At 44.1% G+C, this 17,860-nt stretch overlaps 2 protein-coding genes across 2 annotated transcripts in view; both read right to left on the reverse strand.

The window, feature by feature from the left end:
- LOC121183386 (golgin subfamily B member 1-like) overlaps positions 1 to 13,509 on the reverse strand; it is a 30,271-nt gene extending 16,762 nt beyond the window's left edge. Inside the window, exons 1-17 of the mRNA XM_041040437.1 lie at positions 13,380 to 13,509; positions 11,959 to 12,017; positions 11,068 to 11,223; positions 10,044 to 10,181; positions 9,574 to 9,690; positions 8,677 to 8,832; positions 8,390 to 8,569; positions 8,124 to 8,246; positions 7,819 to 7,932; positions 7,439 to 7,736; positions 6,980 to 7,095; positions 6,731 to 6,848; positions 6,471 to 6,562; positions 6,223 to 6,374; positions 2,041 to 2,191; positions 1,676 to 1,799; positions 148 to 281 (exon numbers count right to left, since the gene is read on the reverse strand). Of these exons, the coding sequence (XP_040896371.1) occupies positions 148 to 281; positions 1,676 to 1,799; positions 2,041 to 2,191; positions 6,223 to 6,374; positions 6,471 to 6,562; positions 6,731 to 6,848; positions 6,980 to 7,095; positions 7,439 to 7,736; positions 7,819 to 7,932; positions 8,124 to 8,246; positions 8,390 to 8,569; positions 8,677 to 8,832; positions 9,574 to 9,690; positions 10,044 to 10,181; positions 11,068 to 11,223; positions 11,959 to 12,003 (2,214 nt within the window). The 5' untranslated portion in view covers positions 12,004 to 12,017; positions 13,380 to 13,509. The remainder of the gene's footprint in view (positions 1 to 147; positions 282 to 1,675; positions 1,800 to 2,040; positions 2,192 to 6,222; positions 6,375 to 6,470; positions 6,563 to 6,730; positions 6,849 to 6,979; positions 7,096 to 7,438; positions 7,737 to 7,818; positions 7,933 to 8,123; positions 8,247 to 8,389; positions 8,570 to 8,676; positions 8,833 to 9,573; positions 9,691 to 10,043; positions 10,182 to 11,067; positions 11,224 to 11,958; positions 12,018 to 13,379) is intronic.
- A 2,194-nt stretch (positions 13,510 to 15,703) lies between these two features.
- On the reverse strand, positions 15,704 to 17,460 carry LOC121181066 (guanylyl cyclase-activating protein 2-like). The gene is made up of 4 exons (XM_041036854.1): positions 17,257 to 17,460; positions 16,885 to 17,034; positions 16,045 to 16,144; positions 15,704 to 15,839 (listed from the first exon to the last, which is right to left on the reverse strand). The coding sequence occupies exons 1-4, from the start codon at positions 17,458 to 17,460 to the stop codon at positions 15,721 to 15,723; spliced, it is 573 nt and encodes a 190-aa protein (XP_040892788.1). The 3' UTR covers positions 15,704 to 15,720.
- Between the last annotated feature and the right edge of the window lie 400 nt (positions 17,461 to 17,860).

Genomic DNA, 17,860 nt, shown 5'->3' on the forward strand with positions numbered 1-17,860 from the left:
CGGGGGAAAACATGCAATTCACTCAGCAAGTTACTCATAAGTAGGCAGGTCACATCTTCACAGTGTGAGTATAAGACAGTATTGGTCTGACAACCCTGGGACTATGAGACCGTATGTGGTTAGGAGAGCGTGTGCAGGTGAGGTTACCTGTAATGACTCGATGCGTGCCTGCAGCTGCAGCCGGTCCTCCAGATCCTGACAGCGCTCCTCCAGACTCAGTATCTGCTCCTGCAGCTGGTTCCTTTCCAGCTCCAGCTCCTCCACAACAGACCGTAAACCATCTGGAATCATCAGGAAGGGGGACAGGTAAGAACAGGTATTGGTGACATCATGTGACATGAGCAAATAAAAGCCACTGAGGGCCGGTGGGATTAACAACACTCTGACAGCTCAGGATGTGTTCAGGATACGTTCAGCATAATGTACATTTCCGCTGCACTAATTTCATCAGTCGAGTTTCCATGAATGCAACGCAGCACTTCCTGCACAGATGTTTCAGATTAAAAGCCTCTCAATAGCTCAAAGGGAGTGATTATTGTAATAACTGTGTGAATTACTGCACTGTATGGCCGTCAGTCTTTTATTCAAAAGCTGAACTACTGTTGAAAGGTAGGAAAAAAATTTAATAGTGTATTAGATCTACAATGAACGGTCTGAATTCAAAATTCTAGGCTATATGTACTATTTCCAGTGAATTATGTTGGAACTTGATATTTTTTAAGCGACAGCCGTACTGCACTGGTACAGGTGGGAAAAAAGTAGGTAAAAATCTGTAGGAAACGAGAATCAGAGGGAGGCCACGATCACAGGATGCAGTTTATGAGCATCGGCTAATTAAAATGACATTGGCAGATTCATTTATTGAAACACAGGAGGTAAAATGCAGTAACAGGCAAGGTTTAACCACAAATAGCCAAAACTCACACCAGTCAGTTTTCCATTTAAAACACAGCGCTCCATTTATAATTTCCACTTTGTGTGTATTTGTTTGGTTTTATTGTTATTTCATTTCTTGGATTTCTGCTAATGTATTTTTTGGCTCTGTGACAAGCAGCAGCTTAAAAGACCAAAAACAGGATGAGAGGAAATGAAGAAAAAGGAGAGCAGCATGCAAACAACGAAAAAACCAAAACTTACCGCACGCGGGGCGTATCCTGCCACCTACAGTTATACGCTCGCACAAGAATTCAGTGCATTCAGTGGACTGATACCAACAAACACTAGCCAGCTCAACCAGCATGCACGTGTCAAAAGGAAATACTGTAAATTAATGACAATGCAAACCAATGAACGAATGTCTGACTCCTGGGGTCCAGTGAATTTCCCCAGAGTTAGTTTTAATAAACTGGGGTTGAGCTTAGACTTAGCTTGCTTCAGTGCGACCCACACAAAGAATCCACAGGTAGAAAAGAGGTCAAGCTGAACCAAGCTAATCCTGATATGTAAACACAACAACCCGGTACAGATCACCCAGGCCTTACGTTCACGATGTCGGCAGGTTAGACGAAAAGAAGACAAAACCAACCAACAGCCACAATCCAACACTCAATACAAAAAGTTTGGAGTGTTATGGTCAAAACAACAACATATCAACCCAAAGAAAACTTAAGCTTCCCAAAGTAATGTGCAGATGACCGTGTGCATGCCAGTGTAAACTGTCTAGCGGGTCTCACACCTGTATCAGGAGTACTGTACTCGGGCCACCAACCTCCCATGTTCTCTCCCTCCATCGGGGTGGTGCTCTCCGAGGTGCTGCGTGGGTCCTGGAACGGCATCTGTCCATCAAACTCAAAGTCCTCCTGCAAGTGGGACGCACGTAACTCAACCAGGGCAGTAACAGGTCATAAAGCACCAATTCTGAAATTCATCTGATACCTCGTCCAACAACTGTAACTCCAGGGGAAAAAATAAACTGACAAAACAAAAGTGTCCACAGGTGCCTGTGACTTCCTGTAATAGTGGTTAATGTAACCTTGGATTGTTAAGCGTTTCTGAACCGGATCATTTTACGGAGCAAAGGCTGTTCATTGGTAAACCTACCTGCAGGCTTCGTTGGGCCGGAGCCGTCAGCTTCTTGGCCCTGTGTTGGCCGAGCCCCCGAGCTTGAGCCAGCTCCTCCTCCAACTCCTGCTGCCGAGTGGCCAGTGCTGGATCGGAGCAGCCAGGAAAGAACCAGTCATCCTCAATCAGTTTTGTGCCACAGGGAAAGGGGAAGGTTGGACTGAGGACGTATTTATGGATGGGGGGTGGGGTATAAAATGGAATGGACAGAATGACGGCAGAGGGGAAGATTTCTAAAGACGTTTTATGAAGACAGGATGACGGAGATGGAGAGCAGATAAGAAGTGTGATGGCACAGATGGCCTTGGTGGTTTTGATGAAGAGGGAGATGAGGCACTTTCAACACCACAAACAAACGTCGTGACATAGAAAACAGTTTCATCCGACAGTGGAGGCAACAAGAGAGACAGAGAAGTATGGAGACAGAGGGAGTCCAGGACGGAGAAAGAGAAAGTTACTCAAACTCCAGATATGTATTCACTTTTCTATTTGTATGCGGTATGTGGACCTGAGAACCACTTCAAAAGCAGCATTAGGGTCAGAGCCATGCACACCTAATTTGCATAGCGAAGGAAAACAGCATTCAAACACGAGGGAGACGAGGAGTAAAAGTGGCTGTGGGAGGAAGGACAGGGCCCATTTACATGAGTCACACTTAAAGCCAGTGTTTCACCACTGAGCGTTTAATAGGGAGAGCAGACATTTATTTAGTTAGATTATTTATATATGGAGTAACACCAGACAGGTGCAGGTCTGAGGGGGGGGTCCTCATGATACCTTTATATTATCTGGATTTTCATTTAGCAGGAAAGGATGCAAGCAGAGCAACGCTAAATCAATTAGCTGAACAAAACACGTTCCCATCTGTTTTGTGATAACAGGCTGATTCCGATGGGTGGGGGAGGGGTGGGGTGGGTGCAGCTCAAAGCAAAGGGTGGGGCAGGAAAAGAAAAGGAGTTCAGTGGGTTGAGCAGTGGTCAGTGTGGGTTCAGTGGGTTCTCAGCAGGGTTAAGCTGAGAAGGTAAAACAACATTATTATAACAGTGTAGTACTGAATATAATCAACATGCACTATGACTGTCCTACACTGACCACAGCAGCAGGATCATACACAGAGGATGTGAGAGCAGGAGAGACATGAGGGTTATTCATGAAGCCAAACCAGTTAGTCTGAGACGTAAATCCTGCTGGTTTCCAGGACGGTCTCATCAGCCTGTGCCCGAGAACGCCACGCGGCGTCAGATACCTGACACCCACAGCATGCAGCTTATGTAAGCTTTCATAAAGTCATATCAGGAGACTGTTCATGTGAGATTCATGTGCTTTTCTATGATCTGAGCCACCAAATTTTCAACAGGAAATTCATTCATTCATTCCCTAAATTCCAACGTAAATCAAATGGAACAGCAACATGTTTGTTGGCCTTTAACGAATAGTTTGGTTATAAATAATCCAACACACACTGTTCCTGGTGCCCACTGCTGGCAAAGATATCGTGGGCTGCAGCAGCAAAACAGAGAAGCACAAGCACAACAGAGACTGAAGCTGAAGTCATCCTGATGCTGATTTTACTGATGAATAACCTCTAACTTAGATACCATGACTCAACGTAAAGCCATGCATGCATCAGAGCAACTTGCATATAAAAAAAAAACTTATCTTATTTACAGCAGGACTTGAACATAAGCAAGTTAGTTTATACACTTCCCACAGTCGCTCCACCTGAATTCAGTCACAACAAACATTTCACCAGTAATGACTGGACTGAATGCAAAGATTAAAAAAAAACTCTCTAAGTCTGAGCAAGGACATTTCTGGTTGTAGCATCAGAGGTGAAGTGAGAGGAGAAGCTCAGTGAAACCACGGTGAACAGATTAGCTGCAGCAGAATGAGGAGCGTTAATGACTGTGAGCGCGTTCAGTCGAGCTGTGAGGCCTTTGAGTCTTATTATTCACATTAGGCTCATTAATGTCTACTCCACTTCATTGATTCACCAATTTAACAGCCAGCAGCACACACAGTTAATCAAAATGAACAGCCATAAATAATGTCAAAGGGGCCGTTAGCCACTTTATTTTGAGCATGACTTAAGTTTTATTTTAACTTAACTTTCTGAAGAATGCATTTTGTGCTCTAATCTTCCTTGTGTCTATTTCTTATCAGTAAGTTCTCACAAAATATTCCAGAGATGTCACATACTCCAGGAGTGTGTAACATCAGAGCAAGCTTGGACTGTGTGAGCTTTGTCAGTAACCAGTGATGAGATCACCTCTTCCCCCAGGATCTGTGCTATCAGCCTATAAGGACATCCGACGTGAATGTTCTCGTATGTTTGGAGCATCTGACGCCACACGACGCACAGAAACTCACACGGCGGTCCTCTCTCCAGAGTTAGTGCAAATTTAGCCGCCCCACCACAAAAGAAAGATAACAGTGTTGTTTGATTTTCTTAGATAGCAGGATGTTATGATTGGCAGATTATTCCAGTATATTTCAGTGTGGCCACACCAGTAATCAAAGGACAGAAACAAAGGAGGACAGAAGAACAGAAAGGGGTGAAGGAATGGAAAAGAGGAACAACACAGGAGAGGGAAAGAAAGGATAAACAAAATGGCAGACTCTGAAGTGCAGCCTACCACTGCACTGCCTGTAGTTCAACCCCAGTAAAGGCAGAATTAACGGGGAACTGCAGGCAGTACAGTGAGTAAGAGCTGCGCTGAAGGTGTGGAGGAGCCTGCATGCACAAAACTGATGGGAAACTGTTCTGAGTGGCTGCTCCCATCCCTGGAGCAGGGGCTGGAGTGGGAGAGTAGGGAGGGTGGGGGCGGAGGTCCATGAGATGGGAGGCAGCACAGGGTCAACCAAATGCTCCCCATTAACAAAGGTGAGGGTGAGGGGAAAAAAATAAAGACAGAGAGAGTAATGTTCAGTGAGACAACAGGAGGACACGTGGTCAACACAAACACTAAATCTCTCCGCTACACAGTTTAATGGTGGTACTGGTGATGGAGGGGTACTGGGACAAAACACAAAATAAACTGAAACTTAGACTCAGCTGCCAGTTTATTCAGTTTATTGAATTATACTGTCTTATACTGAAAGGTGTTTCTAATGTTTTGTAAACCACATTCATCTCAGTGAGGGGAGGCTAAATATTAGAAACCTGTCAGTATGAAACAACACAATTCAGGAGCTGCACACTTTGAGCTACGGCCTCGAAAATGACCATGAAGTTGAATCTTCACCTCAACATGTTCACCTTCACGAAGGTCGGATCTATTTCAGGAATATCAGCCTGAGTGGACCTAATACACCAGCAACTGGGTACATTCATAGAAAAGAGCAGATTTCACTGTGGTTGAAATCAAACTCTGATTAACAGTCATGGGAAATACACACTGATCCTAAACAGCCAAATGTCCTGGAAAATGCACGGGAAGGTGCCACATGACTCACTTCTACCAAGAAGACTCTGACCACTGGGACGTGCAGAGCATTGAATCATTTCCTCTGCAGTCTTTGATTTATCAGTTTGCTGTCACATGAACACAAACTCATTAAACCATTCCTCTGCATCTGACCTGCCCTGAGGGAAGGCAGCAGCAGACACTTCATGGTGACTGGCACAGCTGGTGGAACCAGTTTAAGTTTATGTCGAGTATAAAACTGAATTTAACCATGACTCTGGTTTCTGTGTTGCTGTGGTCAGCTTTACAGCCAGTTTCCTCCGTTCTGCTGATAAAGTTTAGGTGGTAAAAATAATGCTCTAATAACAAAGGGGCTGTCAAAATAATCAGCTGAAGTATGACTGAATAATTACTGATTATGTCAACTAATGTGAGAAGAGAGGAAGTTCAGGTTACTGGAGATTTATGTCTCTGGTTAAATTATAGTGGGATGTGGTGTACAAGGCCCAGAGCGACGTTTGGTCTGTTATTAAAAGGAATCAGGAGAGGTTACGTAAGGTTATTTCTTGATATAAATGAGACTCATTGTGCATGAGCACTGTTGCAGATTAGGTGTGCATTAGGCAGGTATGTGCCATAAATACGAACATCCGTGTTTTATTTTCTATAAAATGAAAACAGCGGCGCAGACTTTCCAACGAAGTCTCACGCTAACGAGTGACTCCACATCTACCTAATGCTAGCAAAGGTCTTACCCTCTCTCTCCTCCTCCATGTGGCTGATGCGGAGGGCCATGGCAGCTTTCTCCTCCTTGGCCCGGTCCCTGGCACTGACTGCCTCAGCCACCATCTCCTGCCACTCCAGGACCTGGCTCTGAGTGTCATCAGCACTGCCCGACTCACTTGCCTGTGAACAGAAGGAGCAGAGAGGGACAGGATGCCAACGCTGAGCATGCTTCACCAACTGGACTCTGAAAGCGGGGGAAAAACCTTGGATCCTGACCTGAGAAGCAGCCCTCTTGGTGAACTGCTCCAGATCTGCTTGTAGCGTCCTCTGTTGCTCCTCATACACCACCAGCTTGGCCTCCAGCATTTCTAAGAGCAAACACCAAACACATAATGTTTACCCTCACATCAAAGCTGCCAGTGACGCGGCAGATTGAACAACGATGTAGTGCGTGAGTAAAATCTAAGAAAATGTGGTGTGACAGCGTTTCGTTTGCACTTGAGAAAGTAAAAGCCCGTCAGTTTTGATCTTGTTACCATTCTTTGTTTTGAGCTCCTCGTATTGCTCAATCTTCCAGATGTTCTCCTCTCTCTCCTCCTCCAGGGCTGTGATACGACCCCGCAGGGCTGTCAGGTCCGGGGGGGCAACACCAGCCTGAAGGGGACAAGGTGGGCATCTTTTAAATGGGTCCCATCATGAGTCATTAACACCACATGACCATCTGTTTTAGAGCTGACAGGTGATAGCTTAATTTCAGTTTGGTAAAAATAAAGGAAAGAACTTACCTGGCTTTTCTTCAACTCCTCCTCCAACTGTCTGATCCGAGTTTTAGACCAGGCTTTCATTTTCAGGAACTTGGCCTCTGACCTGCTGGCTTCGTCTGTTTTTTGTTTTGCTTGAGCTGCAAAAAATAAATAAAGTTTGATGAAATGTTGAAATTCAAGGCTGTAGTGAGAAACAGATCCCACTGATTTCCCTTTGTCATTGCAACAAATAAGTCTCAATATTTTCTAAGTGCTTTTTTAAATCAGAGAAATTATTATCATAGCACTTTTTTACAGATCAAAAACTAACTTCTGATTTAAAAAATACTGTTTTCCTTCATGCAGGCCGCGCTCTTCCACTTTAAGACTAAGATAAAACTAAGCCATGACCATCTTCAACCACCATAAAAATTCTTCTGTATTTCTGGGACGCATCAACTGAACAATCAAAAGACAGAATGATGCCAGAGAATAACCAACCTTCCAGCTCAGCTATTCTTTGGATGGAGTCAGCAGGCATGCTTCCACCTCCTGGGGCCTCCTGAGTGGCAGGTGGTGCAGCTACTGAGGCCCTCCTCAGCTCCTCCAGCTGCCCCAGGAGATCCTGCTGGGCTTGGTCCATCTGCGACTGATGCTGCTCAGTCATTCGTCGCACCTCTGCCTGCTGTTTCTCCATCAGGTCACGAAGTTGTGCCCGCATCACGTGCTTCTCTGCCTCCATCTTGGATTCCAGGCTCTCTCGTTCAACCTGCAGCCGACGAAGCCGCTCTGTAAGATCCTGTGGGGAGAGAAGACGGTGAAAAGGAAGGACGGGACATGGGGGACAAAGGTGCTTAAAGGGAGGAGAAGTGTTTCCTGACCTTTATCTGCTGATCCCTGCCGTCCACCTCCCCCTGGAGAACATCGATAACCTGGGTTTTACCCAGCAGCACCTCCTCCTTCTCATGGAGCTTCTGTTTCAGAGCCTTCAAAAGCTGAGGAGACAAAAAAAAAAAGATATTAAACATTACACAGAGTACTTTCAGCTTTCCTGTGGTGAAGCACTTTCACTTTCCTTTGGACATAAAACAATCTTTTTACATGGTTGCAGAAAAACCATATTACAGAGAGAAAACAGAAACAGTGGCTCCTCCCTGATTCCCTCAGAAATGAGCCGTGTCACTACCTGCTCTAAGTCTGCACTGGCATCAGACTTGGCTGCTAGCTTGAAGAGCTCCTGCTCATGCATCTGGTTGATCTCCATCAGCTGGTTATCCTTCTGGATAATGATGTCTTTGAAAGTCTGGATCTAAAAACAAATAACGGTGCATCATCAGACATCAGATATACTGTGTTATTCTCATAACAAAAACAGACAACAGCACCACATCGTACAATAAAAACATCATGGTGCTTATGTTGGTGTAACACCAGAGTGCTTTGAAAACCTACATTCTGTTTGTACATGGTCTCCTTCTGACTGTACTGCTCCTTCTCTGTGGCCAGCAGCTCCTTCAGGCTGTCTGTCTGCTCCTGCAGCAAACTGTAGCGCTCCTCTGCTTCTCCCACCTTCCTGGTCAGACTCTGCACCAGCAGCTGGAGCTCCTGCTCTGCTCCACTGTCCTCTGCCACCTGAGCGGGGACAGCGCAGCCAAAAATCAATGAGGCAATACTGGCAACATGCCTCAGAGAGAGTGTAAAAAATATTTACCGATGCCTCTTCACTGAACTTAAATGACCTTTTGTTGTGGTGCAGGTGTGATGGGCTGATCTCCTGCCAATGCTGTCTGCAGGTGGACAATGTAGGCCTCTTTATCTGCCAGTTTCCTGTCCTTCTCTGTCAGCATAGCGTCCATTTCCTCGCCTCGCTCCCGCTGTGACTCCACCTCCTTTCGCTACAATAAATTAGTAAATATTTGGTTAGAGATATGAAGAAACATCCAAACGTAAAAACAGATTTGAAACCTGTTCTGCTTCTCGCTCTGGAAGTGTTTACCTGGGAACGTAAGAGCTGCCCCCTCTGTCAATTAAACTTTACGGACCAGGCCACAATAAAGAAGGTATTTTACCACCTGACTGTTTAAGGGCACCTTGTTCAGTGAAGTGTTATGAACCTGTTATTTATCAGATAACCATAAAAACAAACAGCCTTGCTGCTCAGGATCATGACGCAGGCTTCACAGTTTAAATAAGTCAGATGTGACACTGAAGGTCACTGATGCAACAAGGCCAAAAATTTACATAAATTATGTGAAGCACAGGATTATGGGTCATAGTGATAAATCACAGTATCTGTATCTGAAACCTTCAGCTTTGATCAGTATTGTACAATTTAAGAACATCCGCTAATGTTAGCAACCATAACAAATTACAGACCTTCCATTAACCTCATCAACTAAGTAAGTGGACTTAACTAACAAGACACGGAGTTGGAGAGTCTGTTCTAATGCTTCCTTTGGGCACAACTTGTTTGAAGCCATGACAAAAAAAATATTTATGAATAATGTTTCACCCATAACCGTGCAGCCGTCCCTCAGAATGCCAGCTGGGTGGAATAAAGGAGCTTAGACGTGAGCTCATGAGGAGGATGAATCTATCACATTCTGCTGTAAATGGGAGACATGAATAAAGTTTACCTTGTTCTCCAGCTCCTGGTCTCTTTGTGCAAGCTGCTGTTCCAGCTCCTCCACTTTCTTCTTTAGTAAGACAATCTTGCCCCGGCTGGCTTGTTCTCCTCCTCCTTCTGATGACCCCTGAAGGGAAACATGAAGACAACACTATAAATATCAAATACCACGCGTTGGACCACATTTGCCAGAAGACCAGGAACATGACTCAAATGGACTGCTCATATTTCTCTGGTTGCAGAAGTAGACACTAATTTGCTAATAAATTATCCGTAACAACTTCATTAGCCAATGATACTCGTGCTGCAGTGAATTTCCTTTGACGCCTTTATGCCCCGTTGTGGTATCAATTTAAATCTGAATAAGAACTGGGATTAAAATAATATGTGGATTAATGAGACACATAGTGGTGAGCTTTAGGGAATTCATGCTTTCACATGAATGACCATATGAGTGTGAGAGTGTGTAGATGCTGATACCTTCTTGCTTTGCGTTGGCGTGCCCTGACCCCCCTGCTGTTTCCTCAGCTCCTCCAGCTGTGTTGTGAGGGACGTCACCTTGGCCTTGTTCTGGAGACGCAGCTTTGACAGTTTGGCCTCACACGCCTCCTTCTCCACCTGAGTCACAGCCAATATACTGTTGCACAGTTGCTTCGAGTGTATTTTCTTTTCAACATGTAAAAGGATAACAGCCTTGGTTTGGGGGCTTTTTGCTGGAAAAGGCATTTAGCTTTAATAAAGGAGTCGAATGTTTGAATCACGTTTTGTCCTGAGTTTATGTAGAGAGAAAAAGTGGACTAATGCAGTGAGAGACGTGTGCAGTGTAATGCAGTGGAATCAATGTTCCCCTTCACACTCCTGTAACGTGGCCTCTGAGCCAAACATTTACCGAGCTGCGGCTGAGCCCTAATCTCACATTCCTGTCTTTGTTGCTGTATAGTAGACTTTGACTTGGCAGTTTAATAGTTAACTATCTCGGGGTTTTTACTGAACGATCTCAGTCAGTGACTAACAGCAGCAGTCCCTGCAGCGTTACAAACCGTTGTAGAAAACACATGACCGCCTGCGCCTGGCTCAGACAGATACAAATCCCAGCATACACTGCGGTGAGCAGGAGGAGGAACCTGCATTTAAATATCCCGCAACACAACATCCCAACCTAAACTGAGCAGGACTGATTTCATGTAGATAATATGCAACCACCAAATGAAAGACACACACTCATACTGAAAGCAAAAGCAGGCACCGTCAGACAGAAGTGGCCCCTGTCCAGCACAAGTAATCCATTATATGAGCATAAATAATATATGTACTGTGAAAAGAGGGCTCTCCAAAATCCATCAGATTTGAAGTGCAGCTTTAATAATGATTTCATAGAGCCAACAGATGTTTTCACATGATATAACGTGATACAACATGTCTACAACGCTGCCCTACCAGACATCAACCTCTCATAAATCAGCACACCTGTTTACTACTAAGCCAGAAGAAGAAGTGTCCTCACCTTGAGCTGGTCATCTTTGGTGCGAAGTGCTGCGTCCTTTTCCCGGATCATCTCCTTCAGCTGTGTGATAAGCTGCTCAGTTTGGGTCAGACGCTCTGCCATTTCTTCAACAGCAACCTCTCCACCACCAGCAGCACTGCGGGGAGAGCCTGGGCCCTTAGGAGAGACGGAGGAGGTGGTGGGACAGTGACCAAATAAAATCTCTGCATTTGATTTTGAATGCTGTTGTGAATGCACATCCCCAAATATTAAAACTGCAGGTGAAGACAGCAAAGGCTGAGCCTCAGATAATGAGTTTGAATCTACAGTTATGTGTGTTCTCAGTGAGAACCACGCAAACACAATTCTAAATGCGCATCATATTTGAGTGAACGGAGAGAGGGTGCATCATGTGCAATGAAATCAATGCATTCCTGGTAAGAACTAAAAAAAAAAGATGAGCAAAGGCTGCGGAGTGAACAGGCTTTGGCTGCAGAGGGGTTTAAGCTGGAGCAGTGATTCCCCCTCACAGGAAGTGTGAGCTCTGACTGTCTGAGCCAAAGCCCTGTGCTCAGCAGTCTACCTAATTCCACTTTATCTGGACATGAATCACACTGCAAAGCCTTCACTGGGTTTCCTTTGAGAAAATTAAATTGCCTGTGTGTTGTTGGCACTGACTAAAATCAATGGTCACTCAGGAACACATTTAATTTAGTATTTTTAACTTCAGTCATGAAAATGTAATGTAAATGTAATGATGGATAAGGTTTGAATCTGTGAGACTTAAGATAGATGATGTTTGTGAATGTTGATGTGTATTTGATTGATAACATACTAACAGCAGCACAACAGCAGTCACCACACACTGATTATAATGCCACCATACAAGAAAATAAGCACATGAATACTTACTCCAGAGCCAGGCTCTCCCTCTTCACCGGAAAACCACTTCAGCATGGTTTCACTGTAGACTTAACACACACACACACACACACACACACACAGACACACACACAATATTTACAAGGTAAATATATTATTCAGAATCTGGAAATGTGTCCCTCTCACTGGTGTGGTGTGGATTTTGGGTTCTGTGGTTTATTGAGGTTTAGGAAACACCAGTTTCCAATTAAACTACTCAGTATTATTTATCAGACCCACTTCTGTCTTGATGGCATGGACGATGATGATGATGAACACATGAATTTTTATGGTTCACATTAAAATAACACAGCGGATGGCTGAGCCTCCAAAGAGCAGGACAGATATTGTATTTGAATGAACGAGCGGCCCCTCTGAGCAGCAGGCATTACAAGGCCACTCCACTTCTGTAAAATATTTACGAGCATCCCAGCGGATCATACACTGAGGAGTGCAGGCTTTCAGGTCAGTTCACCTGACAAACCGAGAAGGCATGGGGCAGGTACACCCAGTCAGTCAGGTGACTGCTGGGAGAGTCCAGCCCAGGCTGCAGGCTCAGCTTCAGCCGCAGAGAGGCACCTTGTTTAAAACCAGACTGACAGGTGCGGTTCTTGGTACTTGTTTCAGCGAGTAATCGAACAATTAGAGGACTAAACTGGCCTCGACTTGAGGCCTGCTATGATAGCACTGAGTACACTGACAGGGTGCACGGTCAGCCAAATTCATTCAGCCAGCTGAACAGTCCAACCCACGTGACACAGGAGGAAAATCAGGTCAGACTGGTTTTGTCACGCATACCACAGTCGGCTCCAATGCCTCCAAAGTGTCATGGTGGCTATCTGGTGTCTCTCCTGAGGGAGAGAGGAATAATACACGGACATGTAGACACTGACGCTAGAGAAAGAGCAAACTAGGAGACACTGCAGACAGATGCTAACGCTGCAGACACGGACATGCCACTCTATTACTTTCGAAGTCTCGTTTTACTGATGATTATCGCAGAGAGCCGAGCCAAGTCTGACTGAACTGGAGAAAACACCCATTTCAAAACACGTTATTGTTTCCAGTCCAACGCCTCTTATCCGAGCGTAGCTGAGGATTTGACATTAGCTAAGTTACTAGCCCGTATCTCCGACTGCAGCACTGACTGACTAATCCGTACCACGGCTCATTTGAACCACAAAGGCCTCACACTTGTACCGGGAGAAGGCCTCGGAGGGTGGGGTGGGCGTTGGCAAGTCGGACAGCTATTTAAAAAAAACACTAGTGATAGCCAACGTTAATCCAGCTAGCTAACTTTATCTTACCAGTTATGTAGCTACATGCTAACGTAACTAGCACTGAACTGCATCTTGGCTATCTTCTAAATAAATGAGCTCGCCACCGGTGAAATAATACTTTAAAGTCTTTACCGGATTCACAACTTCACGAAGAATCCACCCGACATCTCGCTACGTTGACAAAATCCCGTGAATTTACATTTTATTCCACTTGGCGACGAAACTGCAAACGGGACAGAGATCTGCATCGGTCACATTTGTCAACACACAACCAGGGACAACGTGCGCATGCGCAGTTACAGGTCCCGGAGGAAACCGGAATTATTATCAACTACGAAACACAATTATGTGTGTGAAGTTCGTGGATGTGGATAGGCCTGTTAGAGCCCTGCAGGCGGGAAATAATCTTTAACTCATCGTAAGCTTTTCCTGCAGAAGAAGCCTGTTGTCCCGTCAAATGCCGATCAAAGACGAAGCAAACGCCGAGATTGAAACCTGCGTTTCATTTCCGTTTTCGTTTAAACAGCCCTGTGAAAACCTGAGGGGAACCGCAAAGTGATGCACTGATCTATTTTAATACAAAATACAGATCATATCATATTAAAGGAAAACTAATATTTTTTTTAGAAGTGTGTGTTTAGACGTGTGTAAGTGTACAGGATCTCTTAAAGAGTAAAGAGTAACGTTCTCATTTTGATAATATGTATTGCTCTTCTGCACAGATCGTCAAAATGAGGTGATGATCACCACCCTGAGGCACTCAACGTTTCTGTTGACACTGCATTTTTTGTGGCGTCTGTTCCTAAACAAATTTTCACTCAGTCAAATGATCAGGTTGAACGTGTGTGTTTTGAGCAGCAGGATCTAGTTGATTTTTCATTTCTTTTTCATTCAGCAATGTTTGCCAAATATATCAGTGGGAGCTGATAGTGAGTCGCACATGCGCACTGAAATCTTCACCTTAACTCGCCTTATGGAGACTCTGTGGGACGATGTATGGATTTAGTCTGTTTTACTAATCTCAGCCTTTAAGGCTCTTTGCCTTACAGTGCGATATCCACTGGCTACACAAACACCCCCATGAACCAACATATCACTCACCCACCCTACATGTCACAGGCTCTTCAGATATGTTATCTGCATATGAGCAACCCACAGTGAGACATGATCCACTCTCCATGTGTCTTTGCCTGTTGATTTTCACGCCACAGAGGAAGAAGTGGAAGCCGGTGGTTTCCTGGAAGGCGACAACACGTTAAAAATGTTGCTTTGAAACATGGGCAGCAGTAATTTAAAAAACATGAAACAAACATATATGTGTCTACGTGGTTCCCATTGGTGTCACTGAAGCCAAAGGATACCATACTGTAAGCTAAAGAGCCTTAAAGGCTAAGAATAGTAAGTCAGGCTAAATCCATATGTAGTGCAGAGTCCCATAAGGTCTCCACCCTACAGAGCCGTGTTGTCACAGACCATCACAGAGCATGTTTGTCTGTTTTCTTGCATATGATAAACACAAAAATCAAGTAAATGCAGGAAACACATTTGCTCATAGGGAAAAATGAGATCCTGGAATAATGGAGATCAAAATGTGCTAAAACACGTAAACACACTGGTTGGTCACACGTTTATTTCATCTTAACAGGAGTGTTGAGGATGTTACAACATTTAAAATATATCAGCAGCTGATCTAACGAGAAAACAGAAAAATCACTGACAACAACTTATTTGCTCGGCTGATTGAATCATGATCTCACTCACATACTCCTGTTATCATCCACGCCTGCATTTATGTTCCTTACTGCTGCAGATCTTTTATTTATCGCTCACATTCAGATGATGAATCAAAACCATAGAACCATAGTTCAGATTAAAAAACACACACTCAAGTCTGTGGGAAAAAAACATGTATTCTGGGTTTTAAACCAGGCACATGGTGATGAGAGGAGAGAACTACAGACAGTGGTGAGGCTGTGACCTGTATGTTCTGATTTTACAGGGACCTGCTAAAATATCCCAGTCAACGGAGGGAGATTGGCTGTAGAATGGTGTTTAATGTTCAAAAACACCATTACTGTCATTATACCCAGCTACAAAATGAATGGTGAAACACTAAAGGTGGGTCCATTCAACAGCTGTAGAAAATTTACTGGATAAAACAAGATCTATGTTATTCATCATCTTCAACACTTGGAAAAACCTCAGGTTCTCCTCAGTCGACTTTTCCAAAAAAGATTTGCTGGAAGCTTCAGGCTGCGTTTCCACTCAGTCCAGAGTTGACTGAGTTCATCCCGAATCTTTTTTTTATCACAGATCAAATAACATACTGCAGATTATTTCCTTGGCTTATTGCTCGTGGCGGCGGAGGCTCATGAAGCTGGTGAGAACATTTCTCCGGTGTTTCTGTTTGTGAACGAGATAAGAGCTGATCACAGAAGGCAGAGTTTTACCATGACTGATCGTTTTTCACGAATCAGGATTTCTTCTGCTGTTCAAGGAACCAATCACAAGGCCTGATGTCCAGTTTGAGCTGATCCATCACCCACGGGTCCTTTTCAGCCCCTTCAATAAATTCCTCCAAAGAAATCTGACCTGGACGATTCACAAGGGGAGCAGGATGATACACAAGGTGAATAAATGAATGACAGCATGGATTTATAATGTGTTCACCACGATCTGATTCTGAACATGAATCATCAAAGTACAGTAACAGCAGCACAGCAACACACATCTGGAGGATTTGTGTTGACACTGTGTTAATGCGTTCAGATTGAGTTATAGTCAACATGTAACTTACTGTCTCTATTCTTGTCCACCAGTTCAAATATTCTGTCACAGATGTCTTCGATATTCTCTGTGACGCTCGGATCGTTGTGCGTTTTTATCTTGTAGATGATCTGAAGAAAAAAGACAAAGAAGCTGATGTCAGTTTAAACGTTTGTCCTGTTGTACGTCCACTCCAGCACCAAAACAAATCCCTTTGTACGTGTTTGGTGAAGAAGTTAATGACTCTGGTTCCGTATCACCTGTCCAATACTTACAAAGCTGTACTGTTACAGACTAACACCTTTAAAGAGACTGTCAACAACAGAACTTTAAACTTGTGGGTTTGATATTTCCTTTATTGGTGCTGTTTTGTGAGAACCCCCCCCCCCCCCCCCCCTGTTTTAACTGAAGCTGGAAAAGACAGAGAAAGTTTTCACAGAGAAAATCTCTGCTGTCATGATCCCTTTCACCAGCCATCATGCTACTTGCTGAATATTAATTGTAGACAAATGTGGGCATTGTTTGTTTAAATTTAAAAGCCTGGTTTTCAGAGTCTATCACAGTATCTCACTGAAACAAGGAATAATGTGGACTTTGCTTATATTAACACCTTTCTGAGTTATCTACTGTAACTTAGCTAAATCCTCTCAAATCCCAGAAATCTATTCAAATATCTGCTGCTGAATGATGGAAAAATGATGTGCCTGTGACTTCAGATGGGATTTAATGTAAAAACATATCAGCCCAACAGGAAACACTGAGATGAACCACGCTGTCTGCAGAGAAGCTGAAAGCTTCAAGCCTAAAGAAAAATGAGTCAAATCTAAACAGCGATGTAAATAGAACCTGGAATCATGAACTGAACTCTTACTTTGACAATGTGTCTGACTTCCTGTCTGTCCAGACAGCCATTCCCATCTCTGTCATAAACTTTAAAAGACCATTTCAGTTTGTCCTCGAGTTTTCCACGAAGAACAAGATGCACGGCTGCTACATATTCCATGAAGTCTATTTTACCGTCCTACAAGGAAAACAGGAGGGTGGACAGGTAAGTCAGTCATGTTGCAGGACATCAAGACAAATACTGACAAACACTCAAGCTGGTCGTTAACACACGTTTGTTGTTTTATCAACAACAGTGAAATAAAGTTAGCTTTGAATAAAGTCCCGTCTGAATTCTGTCTTCTCGCTGTTACTTCATCCAACAGTGTGTCACCGTTACAGGACACTGTCGCCTCATTACCTGGTTTGTGTCGAAGGATCGAAACACATTTTCCATGTAGGCAGATTCTTCTTCTGTGGAGCTCCCACTGCTGATGCCAAAGATCTTCTTGAACTCGTGCAAATGCAGATTTCCACTCGGACACTCGCTCGCAAACTTACGGTAAAGTTCCTGAATGTCCCGAAGAGTCACTTCCTTATCCGTGGCACCCTGTGTTTGACCCATAATTTTTTATTTAAAAAAAAAAAAGGCTAAAAGTTGCTAAAACAATGAAAAACCCACAGAGAAGTTGTCAAGCACGTTCATCACTGAGGACCAGCCAGGCACCCATAGCAGAGAGCACTGTGCAGGCTATTTCCAGGTAACCTGTGGACAAATCCAATCGACTTTCCAGTGATCTTCTCCAAATCCTTCTGGACAATAGTTTCTTCTTCTTCAATATTTGTATTCCCTAAAATCCCACAGAGCCACTCCACATTGCTCAGAGGAAAACTGCTGATTCCCTCACAGCGGAGCTCCAATGAATTTGCCTGTAAGCAAAAGATCCTTCGACTCTTCGACAGCAAAGACAAGTGGATTGTCCCGATCCAGACAAAAGGCCCTCACCCAGCTCTGAGCGAGATTA

The sequence above is a fragment of the Toxotes jaculatrix genome, chromosome 1 (genome assembly GCF_017976425.1).
Source record: "Toxotes jaculatrix isolate fToxJac2 chromosome 1, fToxJac2.pri, whole genome shotgun sequence".
NCBI lineage: Eukaryota > Metazoa > Chordata > Actinopteri > Toxotidae > Toxotes > Toxotes jaculatrix.